This window comes from Tachysurus fulvidraco, chromosome 16 (assembly GCF_022655615.1).
Source record: "Tachysurus fulvidraco isolate hzauxx_2018 chromosome 16, HZAU_PFXX_2.0, whole genome shotgun sequence".
NCBI lineage: Eukaryota > Metazoa > Chordata > Actinopteri > Siluriformes > Bagridae > Tachysurus > Tachysurus fulvidraco.
In genome coordinates this window covers 17,089,789-17,114,256 of record NC_062533.1, presented here as the reverse complement: position 1 = coordinate 17,114,256, position 24,468 = coordinate 17,089,789, and the positions used below count along the sequence as shown (strand labels likewise).

The following is a 24,468-nucleotide window of genomic DNA, read 5'->3' as shown; positions in this document are numbered from 1 at the left end:
ACACACACAAAACATATTTTAACCTTATAGAGACACTACACTGAATTGTTTGCCTCATTTTGTTACACATTTTCTCCTTTTTCCAATCATTTTTGACCAGACTTCATTATGCACATGATAAATACAGTGGATTAAAAACAAGCTAGATACAAAATAATGCAGCATTTTATATACTGGGTGCCTCTTTTAATAGTGTGTTTTAGAAATATATTCACTCTCTGTGGAGGATTTTGGCGGTGTGACAGATGTGTTTGTGTGTGTGATTGTGTGTGTGTGTGTGTGTGTGTGTGTGTGTGCGCGCAGCATGCAGCATTACCTTTGCAGCATCCTGTAGATTCAGCAGGCGAGTTTTGGCGCGTTGCTGCAGCTCTTCGGCGTGTCGGCTCAGCTCCGCCACCTGCTGGTGAAGTGCATCAGTGTGCACCACCTCTCCCAACAACCCCACTCTCTCAATCACTGTCTCCATCTCACCCTGCAGCCTCCGCCATTCCCGCAGCAGCGCCTGCACCGCAACACATAGTATATGAAGGACTAAGGGCTCTGTGACATTTTGATATAATATTGATATCATGATAAACTATAGTGATGAATGCTAACACATGCCCACAGATTATAATATATAATATAAAATAAATATGTACTTATTAATATGCAATTCTTATTCCACAAGCTCTGCTGAAATCTCGATTCTGATTGGTCAGAACCTGAATACCTGGTGTGTACGGATTTGCTCCTGCATCACAGAGGCGGGGCTCCAGACGATGCTGGTGGAAACCAGAGTCTCTGCTTTTTCAGTCCAGTTCAGTATCAAGGTGAGTCTTTCGTTAAACTCCTCAAAGTGCTGCTCAGCCTGAAAAACGGGAGGAAAACAATCAGGATTCAGGGATCTCACCGATACAACACTGTTAAAACATCATTTACCTTCTTAAGCCTTGAGGTCCTTCCCTCTGCGAGTCTGCTGGTCTGAGAGTGGAGCTCGGTCAGTTTGTTCAGTGTCGTGCTCAGCTGCCGGGCCAGGAGCGGGTTCTGCTCTCCGAACTCCTGCATGGCCACGTCCAGCTCGGAGAGAGCATGAGAGCAGTCCTCCAGCTCCTCACGCAAAGTCTGTACAGAAATAGAGATGATTCTTTTCCTTAACTCGTCTATAAGCAGTGTTTAAAGTAATGGTATTGTTTAACATAGGCGGCTGTTTAGTTCAGAGTCGAATGGGAGTCAAATGGGAGTCAAATGGGAGTCAGCTTTCTTAATGTAATCGAGCAACAGTGTTGATTTAGATGGCCAGTGTTTAGTTCAGAATGAAACCAAACTCGAATCACTACCATCGAGCTTACGGTACTCGACAGCTGATTTAAATCGCTTTCCGGCTGCAACAGAGTCCATTGAGAGTGAACAAACTAAAAAAAGATTCATTTGATTCATTTTTTTCTGTCTTCTTCTACTTTGGTCTTTTTCCGTTACGGGTCTTCACAGCAAATCATCTTTTCCAACCTAACTCTATCCTCATCATCCTCTACTCTCGCACCAATTACCTTCATGTCCTCATTTAACACATCCATATGTCTCCTCTTTGTCCTTCCTCTTGACCTCTTACCTGCAGCTCCAACATCCTTCTACCAATATAACCGTCTCCCTCCTCTGTACATGTCCAAACCATCTCGATCTAGTCTCTCTGTCCTTGTCCTCAAAACAGCCAACCCGAGCTGTCCCTCCGATGTCCTCGTTCCTAATCCTGTCCATCCTCGTCACTCCTAAAGAGAACCTCAACATCCTCATCTCTGCTACCTCCATCTCTGCCTCATCTCTGCTACCTCCATCTCTGCCTCACTGCTACAGTCTCTAACACACAGCCGAGCTGCTCTCACTACCGTCTCCTACACCTTTCTTTTTGACTTTGATCCATTTTCTGTAATTGAGTCAATTCAGAGTCTAACTGCTTTCTCGCTATGATCAATTTTACATGAAAGCGAACTCGATTGACTCCGAGTCGAATCGTTCTTTCGCACATTGAGCAAAGTTCACCTGAAAGCAAATTCCGCCGATTCAGAGTCAAATTGCTTTCCAACTGTGATTGAGTTCACTTGAAAGCGGAAAAAGATGAAACATTTCATTTCCTGAGCCAATTCGGTGTCTGACTGCATTCTCGCTTCGATCAGGTTCACAGGAGAGCAAACTCTGTCGATTCAGCGTCGTTCATTGAAAGTGAACAAAACAAAACTGTTCATTTGATTCAGTTCTTGCAATGGAATATCAATTCTGAATCAATTCAGCAGCAGAGACTGAATCAAATGAACCATGTTTTGACATGAACCGATGAAAAGAGAAACACATCAAGTGACACGTTCACGAAGACAGAAAGCGAAAGGAAATGTGTGTAAGACCTCCGTCTCCTCTTTGGCCTCTTCTACATCCACACTCTTCTGCTTCAGTTTCACAGAGATGGCGCTGACTTTCTCCGCGATGTCCTTCAATCTGGCTGTAAAGTCTTCTTTAACATCTCTGCTGTGCTGCACTTCTCTCTCTCGGCTCTGCACCTGGAATTCGGGCGTGAAAGGTGCAGTTCTTTAAAATGAGATATAAGTTTATTTATATATATATATGTATATATATATATAATATGACAAGGTGATGTAGTGGGCGGAGCTTGCATCCAAAAGGATTTGCTGTTGAGGAATCAGGCTAATGGAGGATCTGCGTCCACAGAGAAATACTAGAACAGAGAAGCACTGATGTGTGTGTGTGTGTGTGTGTGTGTGTGTGTGTGTGTGTGTGTGTGTGTGTGTGTGTGTGTGTGTGTGTGTGTGTGCAAGCGTTTACCTGGTCCTCTGCCGAACCCAGTGCCAGTGTGACCTGTGCCAGCTGGGTGCTGATCTCAGAAGGAACAGCAGCATGAAGGTCTTTGTATTTTATCTGCTGGCGATCTGCAATCTGCTCCAGAGCATGTCGCTGAGACTGAACACCGCCATGAGCTTTCTAGCATGCACACACAACAAACGTTTATCAGAGCGCTCTGGAATATGATCAGAATAGGCTAAAGATGCTCCGACACGGTTTTTACAAAGCGGCCGTGACGACCGAACACGTGCTTTTTCATACAGTACAAATATGCTACCGGAATTCTTTGTTATAATGTTAGCGAGATTAGGCTAACAAAAATTAGCCACATTAGCTGGCGGCTTTAGTGACCTTAGACTGATTTGTTGAGGAAAAAGAGTGGCTTTGTGGTTCTTGTGCTTCTTTAAGGCTCTAAGTATATTTTTGTCTCTGAAAAATCCTCGCTGTCGATGAGCGGTAGCTGAACATCAAGAACAACACTCTGGATATTTTCGTGTTTTGATTCATTATTCATGCTTTGATTCCTCTTTACCTCCAGGTCAGAGAGCAGGGTGTCCAGGTCGGCTGTAGGGCTGAGTAACAGGCCCTGTGTGTCCTGAATCCAGCCTTTAACGAGTCCCAGCTCCCTTTCCACCTCCTCTCGCTCCAGCAGCTCCACCTGAACCTGCTGCCGGCTCACACACACTTTCTGCAGCAGGCTGGATTTGGGAGGTAAATAAAAGAAGTGTGATTTAGTCGTATGTTATGTTCATACAGAGAAACTATAGCTCGGTATACACACTGTGCATTCAATACATGACTTTGTTCATCAGTACCTCTCATATTTCTCCTGCATTGCTTGAATCTCCCGCAGACAGAAAGCATCCTCACTGTTGGTTTTAATGGCCTGCTTGGTGGGCGTGGCCAGATGATTGACAGGTATGATTGTTTGGTATTTGGGTGTTAGTGTGCTAGACAATTCAAAGTGGTTGCTAGGTGTGACTGTTTGATTGCAAGGAGTGTCTAAGTGGTTGTTGGGTATGGCGGGCTGTATAGTGGGTGTGGATGAATGTGTAGTGGGTGTGGCTGAATGTGTAGTGGGTGTGGTTGAATGTGTAGTGGGTGTGGTTAATTGTGTAGTGGGTGTGGATGAATGTGTAGTGGGTGTGGTTGAATGTGTAGTGGGTGTGGTTGAATGTGTAGTGGGTGTGGTTGATTGTGTAGTGGGTGTGGTTGATTGTGTAGTGGGTGTGGATGAATGTGTAGTGGGTGTGGATGAAAGTGTATTGGGTGTCGTTGAATGTGTAGTGGGTGTGGATGAATGTGTAGTGGGTGTGTTTGAATGTGTAGTGGGTGTGGTTGATTGTGTAGTGGGTGTGGTTGATTGTGTAGTGGGTGTCGTTGACTGTGTAGTGGGTGTGGTTGATTGTGTAGTGGGTGTGGTTGACTGTGTAGTGGGTGTGGTTGACTGTGTAGTGGGTGTGGTTGATTGTGTAGTGGGTGTCGTTGACTGTGTAGTGGGTGTGGTTGGTTGTATATTGGACATAACTGACTGTGTAGTGGGCGTGGTTGATTTTGCAGTGGGCGTGGCTGGCTGTGTCATGGGTGTGGTAAGCTGTGAGCTGAGTGTGGCTGGCTGTGTAGTAGGGGTGACTGACTGGTTACTGGTTGAGATTGGCGGCTTGTTTGGCGTGATGATTTGCTTCATGGTCATGTAAGGAGGTTTGAGGGGCATGGCTGACAGCTTGCTAAGCCTGGTTGTTTGGTTACTGATGCAGCTGGTCTGGTTGTTGGAGGTCTTTAGTAATGCAGTATCAGAGTGGAGGAGAAGGTGAAGGGCGTGGTGTCTGAGGAGAGTCAGGGCACTGTTCTCTCTCTCCACCTCTCGGCTGAAGGAGTCGTGATACTCTAACAGGTTGTGTAGGGCCACAGTGCTGGCTGCCTTCTCCACCACGCTGTCTGGAACTCGGCTGTGCAGGTCTTCTGACACAGACCTCATCTTCTTCAGCTACAGGTAATGACAGGGAGGTCGGATTAATGAGGTCTAATTAAAATAAAGATAAAAGTCTTCTAACACAAAGTTCCCCTCATTGTGCCGAGTGTTTTGATATGTCACATGTCCATGTTGTGCAAATTTTTGATTTCGCTTGTTTTGGGGGCGGGGCTACGCGTGACGTCACGTGGCGTCGAGTGACGTCACCAGAATACCTGTTGGGGTGCCAATACTTTTGGCAAAAGGTCCTCTAACACAATCCGGTTACGACATGCGTATTACCCGACCATTTAAATTCCCATTCATTGAGCCGCTTTCTAGCGCTTCGCTGCTGCTGCGATTTAAAATCCCTCCTCCAACGCCGACTCCACCATGCCGGAACCCGTGTTCGTTGTACTAGTTTACGTCATAAATCTCCACATATTTCTCTCTCTCTCTCTCTCTCTCTCTCTCTCTCTCTCTCTCTCTCTCTCTAATTATTTAATTATTTATTTATCCATTTATTCATTTATTATTTTCCAAAAAAAAAAACTCTATGCATGAAACCCGCACCCTCCCGCTGAATTTCTGACCAGGACCGCCCGCGCCCGCAAGCTGCGAGTCCCACTCCCGCCCGCAGCCGCAATGTTCGTGTCCACTCCCGCTCGCTCCCGCGGATTTTTTCTTGAGAGCTTGTGAAAATTTTGATTGTATACAAATGATGAGACTAATTATTAGTTCAGGTTAATGTCCAGAATAACAGAAGTAAACATGATTGCATTTAAATAAGATAAATTATTAATAATGCTAATACTAATCTTCTTCTCAACGTCATGTGTTGACTCCATTCTTATTATTAGGCTACACATTAAATCCCACCGGGTCCCGCGGATCTCCCGCTAAATTTTTTGACCGTCCACTCCCGCCCAGGGCAAAGGTGAAACCGCCCGCTCCCGCGAGATTTGTGTTGGGTCCCGCAGGAGCCCAATCCCAATGCAGCCCTCTACTGTACCTCCAACCACCCTAACTGTATGCATATCATCTAATAAATTCTCATTTGACAAAGTGGTCCTGACTGAGATATAAATGTTTTTCATCAGCTGGTGGGTGATGGTTCTGCATCGCCTGCCTCAGCAACAAAGGAGCAACAATATAAAATCACCGCCACATTTGAAAACAAATGGTGAACAAAAACAGCATGAAAATTTAGAATAAACAGGAACATTGGTCGTTTCTGCCGGCTCTCGGACACACTTCTCACAGACTAAAAGCATTTAGGATAGAAGAGTAATATATTTAGTGTTTAACGGACAGAATCTTAATAACGCATCTTAAACGCACAGGGAAATCTCGTCTCTAAGGCTCGAAGAATTTTTTTTTTGGTCTCACAAAAAAATCTCCCACTGATTCCTGTTAATGACACAGAAGCTTTGGCACGTGACATTTCGCTTCCCTCCGTGTGTCAAAGCCGTGCAGCGGCAACGAGTCATCCGAAGAATAGCATAAGAAAACCCACTGAACTCATGGACAAGAGGAAAAAGGAGGATGAATCTGAAGCACGGAAATGAATGATTTGTCTGCACACAAATCGCACGACAGACTTTAAGACATAAGCATATGATGGAATCCACATTTCGTGCCTAATTACATCACTTCCTAAGAAACCAGATAAGATTTATGAGCATCGTGGTAGGCTGGCAAATTCTACCCAAACCATGAATGCTGGATTATTACCAAACATTGCATCATTACCAGCACACCAACCATGACCGAGAAGAAAGGAAAAGCAGGAAAGCTGAATGATTCACTGTTCCACTGTAGCAACGAATTAACAATACTGCTTTTTATTCATTTGAATTATTAACATTTTTTTTTAATGATGTGTGTGAAGCCTATGCCTTGGAGCTCCATGATGATCAGGGATGGAAAATGAAAGCAGTAGGATGGAGGGAGATGTGAATTGTAATATCGTAACACAAAAACAAGAGGCAACTAAAGAAAAGAAAAAACTGATACTTAGACAACATGATGACAAAAATTGAAATGATTCTAAGAGGAAAGTATAATACTGCAAAATATTGCTAATAGCCCTAGAGGGAATTATTACATCAATTTTGGTTAAATTTAACAACATGTCTTCCATATTATAGATGGAGTAATGGATGGACTTAAAGGCAGGGTCTCAGATTTTTGAGAAATGCTTCAGAAAACTGAGTCGGGCCGAATAATAAACAAAAACAAAACAAACGTGTAGCCAATGAGCAGAAAGGGGCATGTCTTGTCAGTATGGGTGGAGAGAGTGTTCAGTGCGCGTGTGTGACGTTAGCAGAAAGCGGTTTTAATATCGACATGGAGATAAGGCAAGAAGTAGGACGTGTTAATATAGGATCAGCTTTCCAGTGCTGGAGAGAACTGAAGGAGCAGGAAGTTGGCCACATATTCACAGGTTGGAGTTTCCCGAGTCAATAACTCCTGAGCTAAACGCTGTTACTACACAAATAACACCTCTTTTCTATCGTAGTAATGTAGAGAGGCAGCTACAACCGCGTTTTGTGTAGTAACAGCGTTTAGCTCAGGAGTTATCGACTCGGGAAACTCCGACCTGTGAATATGTGGCCGACTTTACTTAAGACGCCGAGGCGCTTTTTTCCTTCTCGATAGGTGAGTAACGTTGGTTTTGCTTTGTTACACAGAACTAATATATGCCTTTGTCCTTTACATGATTATGCTTGTGTGGCATTTTTGCTTGTTTGTTTATCTACAATCGTATTGTTCTTCCCTTCAGCTATGATAAAGACACGTTTCTTTCCGTTAGTCACCCGGGTTACGTATGTATGTGTGGGGCGGAGCTATCGATACAGGGGTGGGACCCGTTTGTGTTAGGGGCGTGTTTGTTTTGGTGATTTCAAATGTCAACATTGGCTTTCAAAAATCGGAGACCCCACCTTTAAAGATTTTATTGATCCCTGAGAGAAATTGTACAGTATCATTCAGCAGTGAAATTCAAAACAGGTTATTATTTTGCATTTAAAATGAAACTATAAACATTTAACTATAACATGATATGATGATATACCCTTTTTTATTTAATGATACTATAAGCATTAATATCTTACCTTCTCAATGAAGCCTCTCCAGTCATGCACCGTGTCCTTTAGAGCTTTCTCCTGTACTTTAGCTACACTGGTTAACTGAGTCCATCGCTGGTCTAGTGCACAAACTGAACGACAAACCGCAGCGCCGGACATGCGATTCAGATCGGACTGCTCTGAATGTTCTTTCAGGTTGGAGAGTTTATCTCGACAAGCCTCGAGTTGGAACACAAAATCCTGTAAAGACAAGTGCATTTAGAACATTAGAACATGATGCATGATGTAGAAATATCACCAAGAATAATTTCTAGAAGAAAACCGAATGGACCTGGTGAAAACGAAGCTTGTCCTCGGCCTCTCGAAGAGAGCTTGATTTAGCTGTCCTAAACTCAGCTAATCTCATTTCGACTTCACTCAGTTCAGTTATGAGTGCTTCTCTATCTTTGTCGAATGCCGTCCACTGAGAAGAACATCTAGAAATACACCATCAATACAATATTTAAATTTGAACTACTCAATGATACCCAATGATTCCAATAAACCAGCAGACGTTACCTGTTCAAGGTTTCTTGCTGACTTCTCAGCTGTTCCGTGACATCAGCACTCCTTTGACAAGTGGTCTCGAGGGCTTCTTTATTTTTTATTAAAACACCAGAATCGACATAGCTCTCAATTTTAGGGAGAATGCCCTTGATATCCTGAATCGCCTTCTTTATGGTCGGTTCTTGGGTCAAAACATTTTCAAGTTCCTTGAGCCTCTCTGTTAGATCTTCCAATTCTAGATTCTGGTTCTTCTGCTTTATGACAGCATCGGCATCTTCTAACCATTGGCTAATAGTCCTCAAGGCACTTTGGTGCATTTGTAGCAAGGATAGTGCTGACTGCAAGACCGCCTGAGGGTAAACAGAACATCATTGTGGGTATGGATTAAACATTTAGGAAGTCCAGAACTCTAAGATGTGAAACATATTATTAAATATGCTTACATGCTTACCTGTTTGGTTGCGAGGGATTCCTGAACCTCACTCTCCAAGTCTGCAATATCCTTCAAACAGGTCTCCGTGTCACCGGGGAATGTCTGTTTGGAGGTCCTCTCATTTTGGCTTAAAGTTTTCAGCAACTGAAGCCTAGATTGAATTTCTCTCTGAAGTGTGACTGTTGATCTGATCTCATCCTGTACAACATGCGCATTGATTTCCTGAAGCTTAACCAAACCTCTGAGATCTTCTCTAACCCTCTTGAGCCACATCAAGCTTTCTTTCACCTCGGTCTGGAAGCTAGGCTTGCTCCCCACACAACATTCACATTCTTCTATGCTTTTGTAAATGTTTGATTTCAAGGCTTGAAGCTGTGTCTCCTTCATGGAAACCTGAGTTCTAAGGGTATCATAGTCAAAGTGCTGGTTGCACTCCACTATCCGTCCAGTCAGTCCTTCAGCATAAAAACTAATCTCATCTAGCTCTTTGGCCATTTTGTGCAGTTTCGATAATCTCTCCATGGCATCTAACTGCTTCTCAGAATGAAGTTCATCCATATGCTCCCTGACTGCATTAATGCCACTATCCATTTTTGCGATTGTGGTCCTGTAGTCATTTAATACATTCAAAGTTCTATTGAGTTGTTTAACCTTTTCCTTTGTCTCTTGATCAAGTCTACCATAAAGACTGACTAGCTGGTCAATGATCTCACGTGTATATGGTTGTCCTGTGCAATGGAAGTCCTGAGTTTTACTCTTCAACTCATTCATCGCTTGGAAAAGGTTTAAAAGGCCTGTCTGGATCTCATCATAGTCATTGTGCAACCTTTCCCCATCTTCGAGGCTTCCACTAGTTGATTGTTTCTCTAAGGCATCACACTGCTCCTGAAGTCCCTCCAAAGCTTTACGTGTCGCTTCAATGAGGGACTCCAATTCCTTGCGCTCCAGAATCACTCGCTGGATCCTGTCTCGCTTTTCTTTGGTTGACAAAAGAATGCCGTTGTACTGTTGCGGAAGGCCGTTAAGTTTCTCATCCAGGTAGCAGTGATCCACCTCATTTAAGGTGGGTAGAATTTCCTGTCCTGCCCGCTGGACAATAAGTAACAGGTTCTCATATGCTGAGGTTTGATCCAAAATCTGCTGGTATTTGGCTAACTGGTTTTGCAGCTCCGCATCATTCCTGTTGAGGTCTATTATTGGGAATGTGGCCGCTTCTGCATGTCGCAACCACTCGCAGATTCTATCCAGATCAACTTTGAAGTACTTTCGAATAACTAAGGCTCTCTCCAGGTGCTGCAAATGATGTATGCACCTTTGGAGGGAAGTTTCAAAGGTTCCCTGGAGCTCCTCAAGCCTTTGAATGGTCTCTATCTTCTCATCCTCTGTTGCTTCCTTTACAAGTTCTCTTCCTTGTGTCCAAAGCGAGGTTAGTTCCACTTGATATGCCCTTAGGCTGTTACATATGTTTTTGCAAATAGACACCTGCTTGGAGAGCTCATCTGGCACGAGAGCCACATGCTCATCTGCGAGAATCCTCTGCTCTTGCTGTTTGATCCATGCAGCAGCCCTCTCCAAGGCCTGGAGGAACTGTGTCCGTTCTGTGAACACTTTATTAAGGCTTTTGCGGTGGTGAGCTGCCTTGGAGCTAAGAGATTCTACTGCTTCTTGAACATCCTGCACCAAGGTCTGCAGTCTCCTTTTCTCATTTAGTCCTAGATGAGCATAAAGGATGTCAGCCTCAGATACAGATTGATTAATAAGCTGATGCTTGGCCTCTAGTTCTGCACAAAAGCTCAAGTGTTCGAATAAAAAGCTCTGAGCAAGGTCAGGAGGGGGACTGGTTTTCAGTACGTCAGAAAAAGATGGTCGCTGCACCTCAGCCCACTCTTGGGTTTCCCGCAATTGGTCCTCTAAATGATTCAAGTCTTCAAGGGTTTCGATCGTATCCTGTATCTTTTGTTCAACCTGCACTTCCATTTGGGTCCAGCGTTGCTCCAGGTATCCTACCTGCTCCTTGACAAGGTCCTTGTCCTCAATTGTAAGGCGTGGCAGGATTGCATTCTTGTTATCTCTCAAATCTTCTAATACACACCGCTGGTCCTGAAGATCTATGTAGAGCTTCTTCAAGGCATCTAAACACCCTGCATTGCTCTCCATATCCCCCCTAAAAATAAACTGACTATTAATCAAGCTGTCTAGATAGGATAGATTCAGATGGCATTTCAAACCAACAGAACCCATGCATTGGTAATTTAATGAAATCAATATTAATTCTGAACAAGGTCGGATACATGCCTGGACAGATAATCCCATTCCTTGGACAACTGGTCAAACAGCTCTTCTACCATGCTTAGGCACTCTTGATAATCCCCACTCCTCTGGAGATCCTCCTCTCTCTGCTCCAAAAGCTCTGCAGCCTGCTTTGCAAGCTCTAACCAAGATCTGCGTAGGCGACCTATTTCCACCAGTTCAGGTGAATCCTGAGATGGCACAAGCCTTCCAATGCTCTCTCTCAGGCTGGTCAAATCAGCTTGCCTGGCTTGTATCTCCTGAATAAAGTCCTTCGTGGTAGAAAATAAAGGACATTATTAGCACAAAAGCTTTTTTTCTCCATAGGTATAATGGGAATGATGACTTGATAGAATAGTGGGGGAGGTTCAGGATATTGAAGTTTTCATCCCTCTTCTTGTTGACAGCTCACAATATAACCAGAGGCATAATATCCTCTATTTCCACACACAATGACATACCGGCCTGCAGACAGCAATTATGGACACGGACAAATCAATTCACGCTTCCGTAATTACAGGCAGGCACAGAGTCCAGAGGGTGGTCTTTATTAATATATGAAGCTGCCTGCCAGGATGGTAGTCACAAAACCCATTAGATCTTCCAGAAACACAGTAAAACCTCCAAATTATTAAACAGGAACCATTAAAAAGGGGTATTTACAGTACATGGTTCCTAGTGCAGTGACTTATGTGGGTTGAGGTCCCCAAATTGTTGTAGAACACAAAATGGTCTATGGAAGATGACCATGTTTTTTGTTTTTTTTTAAATTATTTTCCAAAACAGATTTTAGTTTAAGCAATTTTTGACATATTTTATAAGGGACAGTAATACTGTTAAAGAGGATTTTAAGAGGAAATGATGGATTTCTGCCAAATTATAAGAGCCAGTACAGGGTTGTGGCAATATCTAGGCATATTTTGGGAGAAAAAAAATGTAGCTCAGGGTTACAATAATTCATTCATTCATTTATTTTCTACCGCTTATCCAGACTTCTCGGGTCACGGGGAGCCTGTGTCTATCTCAGGCGTCATCGGGCATCGAGGCAGGATACACCCTGGACGGAGTGCCAACCCATCACAGGGCACACACACACTCTCATTCACTCACATACTCACACACTACGGACAATTTACCAGAGATGCCAATCAACCTACCATGCATGTCTTTGGACCGTGGGAGAAAACCGGAGTACCCGGAGGAAACCCCCGAGGCACAGGGAGAACATGCAAACTCCACACACACAAGGCGGAGGCGGGAATCGAACCCCCGACCCTGGAGGTGTGAGACGAACGTGCTAACCACTAAGCCATCATGCCTCCTGGGTTACAATAATGATTTATTTTAATTCATCACTTTAAATTCAAGAATAATATAGTACACATGTTGTATTCATGTTCCATCTTTATCTGAAGATATACAATAAAGTTAGCAACAACAATTATTATCGTTCTATCTAGATTAAAAACTGATCTGGAAGCACCAACAAGTCACCAAATGTATGAATGCATTTTTAGATGACTAACAATTTTCCAAGTTTTATGATGCACTACTATGAACCAATTCTTCGATTTTAAACACTTACCTGAGCCTGGTCCAGCTGATTCTGAGAGACTTTTGGTTCAAGATCTGCTGGTGTTCTCAGCATGTTCTGCAGAAACTTTTCAGCTTCTCGGAGATGAGACTCAAGATCGGAACGTAGGCTCTCGATTTCTCTCCAGCTGTCTGCCAGTTCTTGGGATTCGAGCATTCTTTCCTCGACCTAGATTTAAAAAAAATTGCGCATAAATGTTTCATAGCCAGATGTTTGGCTGTTCATGTTTGTGTCTTTAAGTTACTTCTGTTTGCCATGGTTTCCTGGCTAGTGTGGTGGCTTGCTAGAAAGAGTACTGAAAATGTACCCAACGACAAATCAAACATATACCAGCTTTATAAAATGTCTACCTTATTTTAATCACATTCTTAAAGGTGCCCTTCCACACAAAACGTTTTTACTTGTATTTTTTGATATGTGTTAGGTCCATATGTGTTTGTGTTGTGTCGTGAATTTGAAAATGAACTGTTGGGAAAAGCTGCTCAGTCTGACGTCGTAATGATTGAGCTCATTACTATTCATGAGCTCTCCCACTTGAGACAGCGCCCCCAGACTTCGTGTAGCTCAGTGAGTTTCCTATACAGCAAGGATGGCTGAACGTCAACGGGCTTGTGAAGAAGCCATTCTGTCGCAATTCAAGGTGATTGAAAACAAATATCCTAGCGGTTAGCCAATCGGAGCCAAGCAGCATAGCTCATTTGAATATTCATGAGAACCGGCGCAAATCGAGCTGAGTCTTTCAGGCTTTCTATACCACACTAGAACGGCTTGAAACAAGGTAACCAGGGCATTTTTTCCACAAAAAAATGTTAGAGAGTCCATGGTAAACTTCAGACATACGTGTGGCAGGGCATCTTTAATATAAAATCAAACTATTTAGAAGGAATTGAAATTGTGGAATACTGTATTAGCCTTTATTACTGCCACATATACATCACAGCACAGTGGAATTGTTTTCTTTACATATCCCAACTTAGGAGGTTGGGGTCGGAGAGCAGGGGCAGCTATGATCGCGGTGCCCCTGGAGCAGGGAGGGTTAAGGACTTTGCTCAGTTACCCAACAGCAGCAGCTTGGCAGTGGTAAGGGCTTGAACCTCGACCTTCCAATCGACAACCCAGAGCCTCAACCGCTTGAGTCACCACTGCCCCAGAATTGCTTACTACAGAGTTTAATTGCGTATAAATTGTAACATTACAGTGCATAAAGTGGCTCTAGAGTTAATGTATTTTCACTTAAAATAGAAGACATTGTGGCAGGGTTAGAGGGAGTGTGAGGAAAGCTACCTGGATTTTGACTTGCTGGATATCAGCGGCGGTCTCCTGCACCTTCTCCTCCGTCAGGTCACACGTGGAGCAGATCAGGTGCAGGTACGTACTGGCCTGCTCCTGAAGAGCTCGCTCCTGCTTCAGCTGAAGTTCCAGTCCAAACATCATGACATTAGTTAAGTGACACATCCCTTTTATTAGACGCATGCTGGGAAAAAATCAGAAAACCATCCTTGTGAGTAAGTGTGTACCTGGATCAGTGCCTCCTCCAGGTAGCGTGGTGTTTGTGCAGGCGGCTGCAGTTCCTCCTGGATATTACACAGCCAGGTCTGACACTGCTGCAGTGTGTCTCGCAGGCTGACGTGTCTCTGCAGCTCCCTGTCCAGACTCTGATAGACCTGCACAAATTCCCAAAAACCACCTCTTTCATCCTCTTCCTCCTCACTGTGCAACCGGACTGTTTTTTTTATTATTATTCGAAAGGTTTATTTGTTTTTGTATTTTTCACATAATTGATGGATGTCAGAAATTTCACAGGTAACCGAGCTTACGTTTATACACCAAGGAAACGTGAAAGAATCTAAAGGAATCTCATATAAAGAATCGTGAAGCCTTTTATCTGCCAAAATGAAAACATATGTCTCACGAAATAAAAGTTTTTGTATAAATAAACACATTTATAATGGCGACATCTTTTTTACTAAACAATAACTAAAACATTTATTCGATCAAAATATATATTTGTCACAATTTGAATGAAAGAATATATCTCCTCGCCTATTTTACCTCATAGTTATTGCACTAAAATTATTGTACTTTATTTTATTACACCCCAGTATTTACTATTATTATTATTATTATTATTATTATTTCTTTGCCCAACCTTTGTTTACTTTGTTCATTGTGTTGTAAAAACCTTAAGTTCTTTGTTCATTAAAAACTTAAAATTCATTCATTCATTTATTTTCTATCGCTTATCCGAACTTCTCGGGTCACGGGGAGCCTGTGCCTATCTCAGGCGTCATCAGGCATCGAGGCAGGATACACCCTGGACGGAGTGCCAACCCATCACAGGGCACACACACACTCTCATTCACTCACACACACACACACTACAGACAATTTTCCAGAGATGCCAATCAAACTACCATGCATGTCTTTGGACCGGGGGAGGAAACCGGAGTAACCGGAGGAAACCCCCGAGGCACGGGGAGAACATGCAAACTCCACACACACAAGGCGGAGGCGGGAATCGAACCCCCAACCCTGGAGGTGTGAGGCGAACGTGCTAACCACTAAGCCACCGTGTCCCCCAATGCTTAAGATTATTATCAAAATTTTTTTTTTTTTAATTTTAAGAATGAAAAATAATCAAGAAAACAAACATTTTTAATATAAGATTTTAACTGGTGCTCTAAGTGCATAATTATAAATCTATACAAATTGTGACAATTATAAATATAATTAGAAATAAATATATAAATATATATATACAAATGTAATAAAAAGATATCACTTAATAAATATTTTTTTTTATTACAGAATGAGTCCAAATAATAAGTATTCTTATTATTATTATTCTTATAAATGCCAGTGATTTGTTTTTGATAGATAACTGTATTATTTTAACAGTCAGGAAGGTAAAGAGTGGAAGGATTTAATAGTTGTGCGTCATGATAAGACAGATTTTATTTTGATTAACGGTTTAGTAAAACACCGTAAACAGAGCCGAAAGTGATAAACCGGGTCAGTCTCATGTTGATGAGCGTGAGAGAAAAGCCAGCGCTGATTGACACGGCCGATTGTAAAGCCTCGGTGGGAGGGTGAGCAGTGACGGCGGTGGTTTGGCATGCAGAGAGAGCTGGCAGTTTCTCCGTCTGCAAGATGAATGGCCAGACTGCAAGGTGGTGGTGGGATTTACAGCCAGGCAGACGGGTGAGGAAGAGGCTGGGGGAGATTAGGTAAAGTTGGGGGTATTAGTGGGAAAGAAAAAAGGCTGTGGAACATGTGAGGTACTGTATTAACACACTGTGTGCTCGGAGCTGGACTGGGTGGTGGAGCGGCGTATTAACCTGGCACATTAAATATGCGTACAGTTGGAGGTCTTAGAGGAAATCAGGTGGCCTCTTTTACAGAAATAGGACAGGATTTGAGAAGCTTCTGTTGGAAAGCCCAGTGCTTTAGTGTGAAGTAGCTATAATCGTCTCACCGTCACAAATAAAACGTAATAAAAGTAGAAAAAATGTAAACATCAAAATGTTTCTAGTATACTCTGTTCTTTTCTTTCTTTTTTTAAAATTCTATCACTCTATATCTCTTCATTCTGAGTATCATTATTCATTCATTCTTTCATTTTCTACCGCTTATCCGAACTACCTCGAGTCACTGGGAGCCTGTGCCTATCTCAGGCGTCATCGGGCATCGAGGCAGGATACACCCTGGACGGAGTGCCAACCTATCACAGGGTGAGTATCATTAAGTATCCTTTATTTCTGATTCCTCTGAGCAAACCATTTTATTTTCCATTCTTAAACTGCAGAGGAATCGAAGACAGCTCGTTCGACTGGAGTCACGGAGGAAATTAAAACGGAACGCGTTCAGTCAGCGAAGTGTCAGATACGTCATGTACGAGGACGATCTCCCCGTGGTTTAAATTACATTAAAAAAAAACAACAACAATATTTTATGTTAATAATGTTAGACAATATCATCACTACTAACAGTTTGACAATAAATATAATGATAAATATACTGTAGTCAAAGTATTTACAGTTGTGGGATTAAATACACTCCTGTCCTGTCTGCATGTTATGAGCTCAGCGGAAAACATTTTGTCAGAATAAAACAAAATAAATGCAGTGATTCATGTGATAATCACTACTAACTACAGTACACACTGCTATCAATAAAGTTAGTATATTCTACTCCAGACTGTTTTTGCTGTTAAAGGCGAGTGCTTGTGGATGCTGTTGAAACTTAACCGGGTGCGTAAACCGGCTCTGAATACGAGGAAATTTCCTCAGTGTTGTTACTGACATACAGTAACAATACGGATCTAGTGTGGAAGATGTGATTCAGGGAAACTTGGGATTTGAGGGAAGTGTGTGTGAATGGAGAGAGTGATGTCACCACACGGTGTCTAACTGAGATCTGGGGATGTGTTGGCTCGGCGCTAGGCCGCTGGCAGAGACACTCACGCGCTGTGCCGTGCTGCAGATGGCTGAGTAACTGTCTCGTGCTCCCTGCAGGTGGCTCTGGATCTGCTGGCGAACACGAGCCTGGAGGCGTTCGGTGCAGCCAGACATCAGCTCGTCTCCTCTCTCCTTCAGACCCGCCAGACGCTCCTCAAAGCCCGCAATCTCCTCCATGATGGCCTGGGAATTGCCAGTAAACATCAGCACACACACACACACACACACACACACACACACACACACACACACACACACACACACACACACACACACACACACACACAGGACTCATTTAAACAGAGATTCAAAAGAGACAAAATACATTATGCTCTTTCGTCCTCTGCGCAGCATTAATCGCATAAACGTTAATGCTATGAGATTCCTGACAGGAAGTGAGAATTTTCTTCGCTGAGAAAAATGGCCTGGTGTCTAAAGCTCTGCTTGCTTACGAGATATTGTGCTGTGGTCAGGGCTAAAATATGAGAGCACTTTGCACTTCATAAAGTCCCCTGAGGATTTCAACCCTGCTTACTGAACAATAACAAAAACATGAAGTAGCTTCATCCAGACTTGTGAACAAGGTAGAGGTAGACAGAAAGAGAGAGGGGGAGAGAAGGGGGGGTGAGAGAGGGAGGAAAGAGAAAGAGGGGGAAAGAGAGAGAGAGAGAGAGAGAGAGCAAGATGGTGAAAGAGAGAGAGAGAGAAGGGGGGAGAGGGGGAAAGAAAGAGAGAGAGAGAGAGAGAGAGAGAGAGAGAGAGAGAGAGAGAGAGAGAGAGAGAGAGAGAGAGGAGAATAGAGTTTAGAGATGAATCCCTCTTTTTTTCCTTTTAAATTTCACTTCTTCTCTACTTCTATCTCTCTCTTTCTCTCCTCTGCCTTTTTCCTCTCTCCCTCTTTTTCCTCTCTCCTCTCCTCAGAGAGAGAGAGAGCATGTGGCAGGCAGAAAGAGACTTAAAGAAACAGACACAGAGACAGATAGACAAACATACGTAGAGATAGACAGACAGAGAGCAGACACAGATACTGACAGATAGATAGATAGATAGATAGATAGATAGATAGATAGATAGATAGATAGATAGATAGATAGATAGATAGATAGATAGATAGATAGATAGATAAGGAAAGAGGCATACTAGACTGTCAGACAGATATCACAGTGACAGACAGACAGACCGACAGACAGACAGACTTTTACATAGATCGATAGATAGATAGATAGATAGATAGATAGATAGATAGATAGATAGATAGATAGATAGATAGATAGATAGATAGATAGATAGATAGACAGACAGACAATGTGAGGTTTCATGAACAGTAGTGTTTCAGTTAAACGTGATGAGACAGTAGACTGTAAAATGACACGCTGGTGTTAATTAATCACACTAAACACTAAACACAGTGAGGAGATACACTTCAGCTGTACAGACATCTACAGCTACCATCTCACATGAGCCTGTGTGGTCCAGAAAAGCAATTACACCGTCATATAAACACTGCACCTTCTTTCCCAGTGTACATGTGTGTGTGTGTGTGTGTGTGTGTGTGTGTGTGTGTGTGTGTGTGTGTGGGTACGACTATAACAAATAACCTTGTGTCTGGCCAGCTGTTGTGCGGCTGCCTCCAGCCCGCCTCCCGGAGTGGGGTCAGGGGTCACCATCCGGCTGGACATCTGCAGCAGCCAGCGTTCCACTTCCTGGAGTTCGGTGTGATACTCTTCCTGTTTCTTTACGTGAGCCTCCAGCTTCTGCACCCGACTCTGTAGGAGAAGCGACATGAAGGTCAGAAACGTTAAGTAAAACTTTAAACCTTTATCATTAAAAGTAGATTACATTTGTTTTAGATTTTATTTATTTTTACCTTAACTTCACAACATCAACTGCTTATATAAGATGTCACGGTTGCCATAGCGATTGATTGGAAACCCTGTTGTGTTACTGTTATAAGTTGTCATTTTTCACTAAGACACTAAAAAGCTTCTTTAGAAATCTGACGTGACATTTTATGACACGTGAACTGTTATAACAGAAGTACATCTCTGCCACCCGCCATGTTATGTCATGTTATGTCACCCTGTTATGACAGAAGTACATCTCTGCCACTCGTCATGTTATGTCATGTTATGTCACCCTTTTATAACAGAAGTACATCTCTGCCACCCGCCATGTTACGTCACCCTTTTATAACAGAAGTACATCTCTGCCACCCGCCATGTTATGTCATGTTATGTCACCCTTTTATAACAGAAGTAAATCTCTGCCACCTGTCATGTTATGTCACCCTTTTATAACAGAAGTACATCTCTGCCACCTGTCATGTTACGTCACCCTTTTATAACAGAAGTACATCTCTGCCACCCGTCATGTTATGTCACCCTTTTATAACAGAAGTACATCTCTGCCACCCGCCATGTTACGTCACCCTTTTATAACAGAAGTACATCTCTGCCACCCGCCATGTTATGTCATGTTATGTCACCCTTTTATAACAGAAGTAAATCTCTGCCACCTGTCATGTTATGTCACCCTTTTATAACAGAAGTACATCTCTGCCACCTGTCATGTTACGTCACCCTTTTATAACAGAAGTACATCTCTGCCACCCGTCATGTTATGTCACCCTTTTATAACAGAAGTACATCTCTGCCACCCGCCATGTTACGTCACCCTTTTATAACAGAAGTACATCTCTGCCACCCGCCATGTTACGTCACCCTTTTTTAACAGAAGTACATCTCTGCCACCCGTCATGTTATGTCACCCTTTTATAACAGAAGTACATCTCTGCCACCCGCCATGTTACGTCACCCTTTTATAACAGAAGTACATCTCTGCCACCCACCATAGTATGTCATGTTATGTCACCCTGTTACAACAAAAGTACAGTACATCTGTGCCCCTCGTTCATGTCAAGTCACCCTGTTATAACAGAAGTACATCTCTGCCCCTCGTTTATGTCATGTCATGTTATGTCACCCTGTTATAACAGAAGTACATCACTGCCACTCGTTCATGTTATGTCATGTCACCCTGTTATAACAGAAGTACATCTCTGCCACTCGTTCATGTTATGTCATATGTCACCCTGTTATAACAGAAGTACATCTCTGCCACTCGTCATGTTATGTCATGTTATGTCACCCTGTTATAACAGAAGTACATCTCTGCCACCTGTCATGTTATGTCATGTTATGTCACCCTGTAATAACAGAAGTACATCTCTGCCACTCGTTCATGTTATGTCATATGTCACCCTTTTATAACAGAAGTACATCTCTGCCACCCACCATAGTATGTCATGTTATGTCACCCTGTTATAACAAAAGTACAGTACATCTGTGTCCCTCGTTCATGTCATGTCACCCTGTTATAACAGAAGTACATCTCTGCCCCTCGTTCATGTCATGTCATGTTATGTCACCCTGTTATAACAGAAGTACATCACTGCCACTCGTTCATGTTATGTCATGTTATGTCACCCTGTTATAACAGAAGTACATCTCTGCCACTCGTTCATGTTATGTCATATGTCACCCTGTTATAACAGAAGTACATCTCTGCCACTCGTCATGTTATGTCATGTTATGTCACCCTGTTATAACAGAAGTACATCTCTGCCACCTGTCATGTTATGTCATGTTATGTCACCCTGTAATAACAGAAGTACATCTCTGCCACTCATAATGTTATGTCACCCTGTTATAACAGAAGTACATCTCTGCCACCCGCCATGTTATGTCACCCTGTTATAACAAAAGTACATCTGTGCCACTCGTCATGTTATGTCATGTTATGTCACCCTGTAATAACAGAAGTACATCTCTGCCACTCATCATGTTATGTCATGTTATGTCACCCTGTTATAACAGAAGTACATCTGTGCCACTCGTTCATGTTATGTCATGTTATGTCACCCTGTTATAACAGAAGTACATCTCTGCCACCTGTCATGTCATGTTATGTCACCCTGTTATAACAGAAGTACATCTCTGCCACTCGTCATGTTATGTCACCCTGTTATAACAGAAGTACATCTCTGCCATTCATCATGTAATGTCATGTTATGTCACCCTGTTATAACAGAAGTACATCTCTGCAACTCATCATGTAATGTCATGTTATGTCACCCTGTTATAACAGAAGTACATCTCTGCCACTCATCATGTTATGTCATGTTATATAACCCTGTTATAACAGAAGTACATGTCTGCCACTCATCATGTTATGTCACCCTGTTATTACAGAAGTACCCCTCTCCACTCGTCATGTTATGTCATGTTATGTCACCCTGTTAAAACAGAAGTACATCTCTGCCACTTGTTATGCCGACCTGACTGTCTTAGACAGCTGACGCCTTGACAAATGTATAAATGCTCATGCAGGCTTACAACAGCTGTCGTGAAAGGCTTTAGTAGCCTTATGAACACTGAAGTGAAGTGCATCATTGACTTGTGAGCTTTTCTCACCCTCACGGTGTTACACAGCTCCTGATATTCGCTCTGTAACCGGTCCATGTTCTCTGTGATGGAGGGAGAGTGGAGGAGAGACAGCAGAGTTTTCCCTTTTTCCATCATGGCACTGAGGGCAGAGTCCCGGGACAGCAGAGTTTGCTCCAACACCTGAAAACATGCCATGTTAGTCACGCTCGCCATTTAATTACCACACAGGTCACACCAGGCCACGTTCATAATGCATCATTTTAACAACACAACTACGAAGGCTCGTGCAAAACATTTTCATTTTTATAAATGTGAATAATGATGCATTATAAGACGATATGAACATGTTCATAGCTTCTCTTGGTAGAGAGTAACCTTTAAGAAATGATATATGGAAGAGCAGAAGATTTACAACACCTCACCTGTCCGAACGCTAGTCATAAAGATCACTATGAAGACTATATAAGGTTATGACTGTATTCATAAGTTATTATACACATAATATATTTTTTGGACCTTATACTTTGCCAGCTGGGCTTTTCTCTGGTAGAGCTCAGCTTTCGGTTCGGCCGAAGAGCCGAGTAGAGCTCGAGTCTCTCTCATCCACTGCAGCTGGGTCTTATAACGCTCCTGAAACTCTTTATAAAGCATCGTGCTCTTCTCAGTAGCTCCATGCTCGGCTCGTATCCCCAGGCCAAGCTCTTCTAGTCGAGATCGGCTCTCCTGGACCTCCTTCTCTAGCCGACACGCTCCGCTTTCATCCAGGAAGGAGACGGCCTGCTCGGCTTTCTCACGGAGGGTCTTGAACAGGGCGTGGCCTTCGTCCACATCACGCTGTAGAGCCTGCGAGAAGATACACGAGTGTGGATACTTTACATCAGATCACACTTCATATCAAATAACAAATCTGAAAAAAATAAAATTATTTGCCCCAGCTGTGCTGAATTCTACATAACAACATGCTGGTGTGATGAAGGAGAGTTACTTTAGATTTAATGACACGGTGTAACTTTTATCCGTTTATAGCTACATTTAATGGTGATAAATAAAACACTGAACAAATAAGGAGAGATCACGTTTATTGTTTCCACACAGTACTGAAATCTTCTCTTCACACGACAGGCTCTGAGTCATGAGCGCTCTCTTCAGAAGTGGACTTTCCTGAAGGGCTCTTTAAAGCGGCTGTGTGTGTGTGTGTGTGTGTGTGTGTGTGTGTGTGTGTGTGTGTGTGTGTGTGAGAGAGAGAGCGAGAGGATGTGAAGATGTGAGGATTCAGCATGAGATACGATAGGAAGACCCAATTACCGAGGCCTTAAACAGGGCTACCACAGCAGGGCTCGCCCTCCTCACACACACCCCAATAACACCCACCCCACACATGACCCCCCCCCCCCTCCTCCCCCGCTCCATCGGTCTGTACTGTGTGTTGAATCTGGAGGCGTCTCGATGTGATACGACTCTGTTGTCTCAACAAAGAGCAGAGCCTAATGGGCCCCTGGTGCTAATGCTGGGATTTAGCACTGCTGCTGAGACAAGAGAGGACTCGCCTCTGTAATGAAGAGCAGAAAGTGACAGATCGAGCAGAGAGAGAAAGAGAGAGAGAGAGGGAGAGGGGGGAGAGTGGGAGAGAGAAAGAGAGAGAGAGAGAGAGAGAGAGAGAGAGAGAGAGAGAGAGTGTGTGAGAGAGAGCTAGGATAGTGAGAGAGAGAGTCCTAGATAGCTCGTATCTCGCACGACGCTCTCTCTATCATCGATCTGCGTCTGTGAAGGTCTCCCTACTACTATGTAATGAGTTTCTCTGCAGAGTCTATCGCTCTCTCTCATCCTCTCTCAGCTCTCTCACTCGCTCTATTTGCCTCGCTCTATGTTTCTCTCGTACTCATCTCGTCATCTCTATCTATACTCTCTCTCTTCTCTCTCTCATCTCATCTCTCATCTCCCTCTGTCTCTCTTTTTTCTATCTCTCTCTCTCTCTCTCTCTGCTCTCTCTCTCTCTGCTCACTCTGCTGTCGTCCCTCTCTTCTCTCTCTCGACCTCACTCTCTCTCGCCTTCTCTGCTCTCTAGCGACGAGCGCGCGCGAGAGAAAGCAAGAAAGAACAGCAGAAGACTACTTACTAGTTAAATGTTAGCATGTTATAAAACAATAATTCAAGGCTTATTAAAAAAAATATAAAAAATTTTACTCGTTCAAAATTCTGCCTTTTTTTTTAAATGGCTGACTGCAGATTCGTTCCCTAAAGACTGAATAAATATCACCTGATCCTGTATATATTTATTGTAGTGTTTCTTTCCTTATCTTTAGCCTATACAGCGCCTGAGCTCATGTCCGGGTGTAAGCTGTTGCTATAGAAACCATAAAGAATGAATATAATGCCGTGGTTTTCAGCTGCACACTTGTCAGAGTTGCTGTTAGAGAGAAGTGATCAACACCCTCTGGTGCTGTAGCACGTAATATGGAGTCTGTTAGATACGGGGTAATGAGATAGAAATGTAAAGAGTTTTTACTCTTATTTATTTACACAGTGTTCCTGAAAACAGCACGTGCTGGAAGGATGGATTACTGTATGTGATGAGGAAGAGCTAGAGGAGACGTGATGTGTGGGAGAGAGAGAGTGAGAGAGAGAGAGAGAGAGAGAGAGAGAGAGAGAGAGAGCGAAGCTATCAGAGAGATAGAGAGATATATAGAGAGAACCCGACATAACTCCAGATAGAGGTGAAGAACATTTATACGAAAGCTTTTTTTGTTGTGTTTGTTGTTTGTGTGTGATGGTGTGTGTTTTTGTGTGTTTGTACAGATATATCTCTCTAGCTTTACGCTAATATATAGATAC

The 24,468-nt window shown here is 43.0% G+C and overlaps 1 protein-coding gene across 4 annotated transcripts in view; it reads right to left on the bottom strand.

The window, feature by feature from the left end:
- The window catches only part of syne1a (spectrin repeat containing, nuclear envelope 1a), a 177,455-nt gene that overhangs the window by 74,263 nt on the left and 78,724 nt on the right, over positions 1–24,468 (bottom strand). For all 4 annotated transcript variants that reach the window (XM_047801922.1, XM_047801923.1, XM_047801920.1 and 1 more), the window contains 19 exons: positions 22,153–22,479; positions 21,664–21,816; positions 18,790–18,957; positions 17,198–17,374; positions 14,252–14,398; positions 14,019–14,144; positions 12,726–12,902; positions 11,147–11,412; positions 8,870–11,015; positions 8,431–8,768; positions 8,204–8,348; positions 7,900–8,112; positions 3,648–4,819; positions 3,365–3,530; positions 2,815–2,970; positions 2,379–2,531; positions 922–1,104; positions 713–850; positions 317–502 (listed from right to left, as the gene is read on the bottom strand). In XM_047801922.1, coding sequence (XP_047657878.1) covers positions 317–502; positions 713–850; positions 922–1,104; positions 2,379–2,531; positions 2,815–2,970; positions 3,365–3,530; positions 3,648–4,819; positions 7,900–8,112; positions 8,204–8,348; positions 8,431–8,768; positions 8,870–11,015; positions 11,147–11,412; positions 12,726–12,902; positions 14,019–14,144; positions 14,252–14,398; positions 17,198–17,374; positions 18,790–18,957; positions 21,664–21,816; positions 22,153–22,479 — 6,537 coding nt within the window. The remainder of the gene's footprint in view (positions 1–316; positions 503–712; positions 851–921; positions 1,105–2,378; positions 2,532–2,814; positions 2,971–3,364; positions 3,531–3,647; positions 4,820–7,899; positions 8,113–8,203; positions 8,349–8,430; positions 8,769–8,869; positions 11,016–11,146; positions 11,413–12,725; positions 12,903–14,018; positions 14,145–14,251; positions 14,399–17,197; positions 17,375–18,789; positions 18,958–21,663; positions 21,817–22,152; positions 22,480–24,468) is intronic.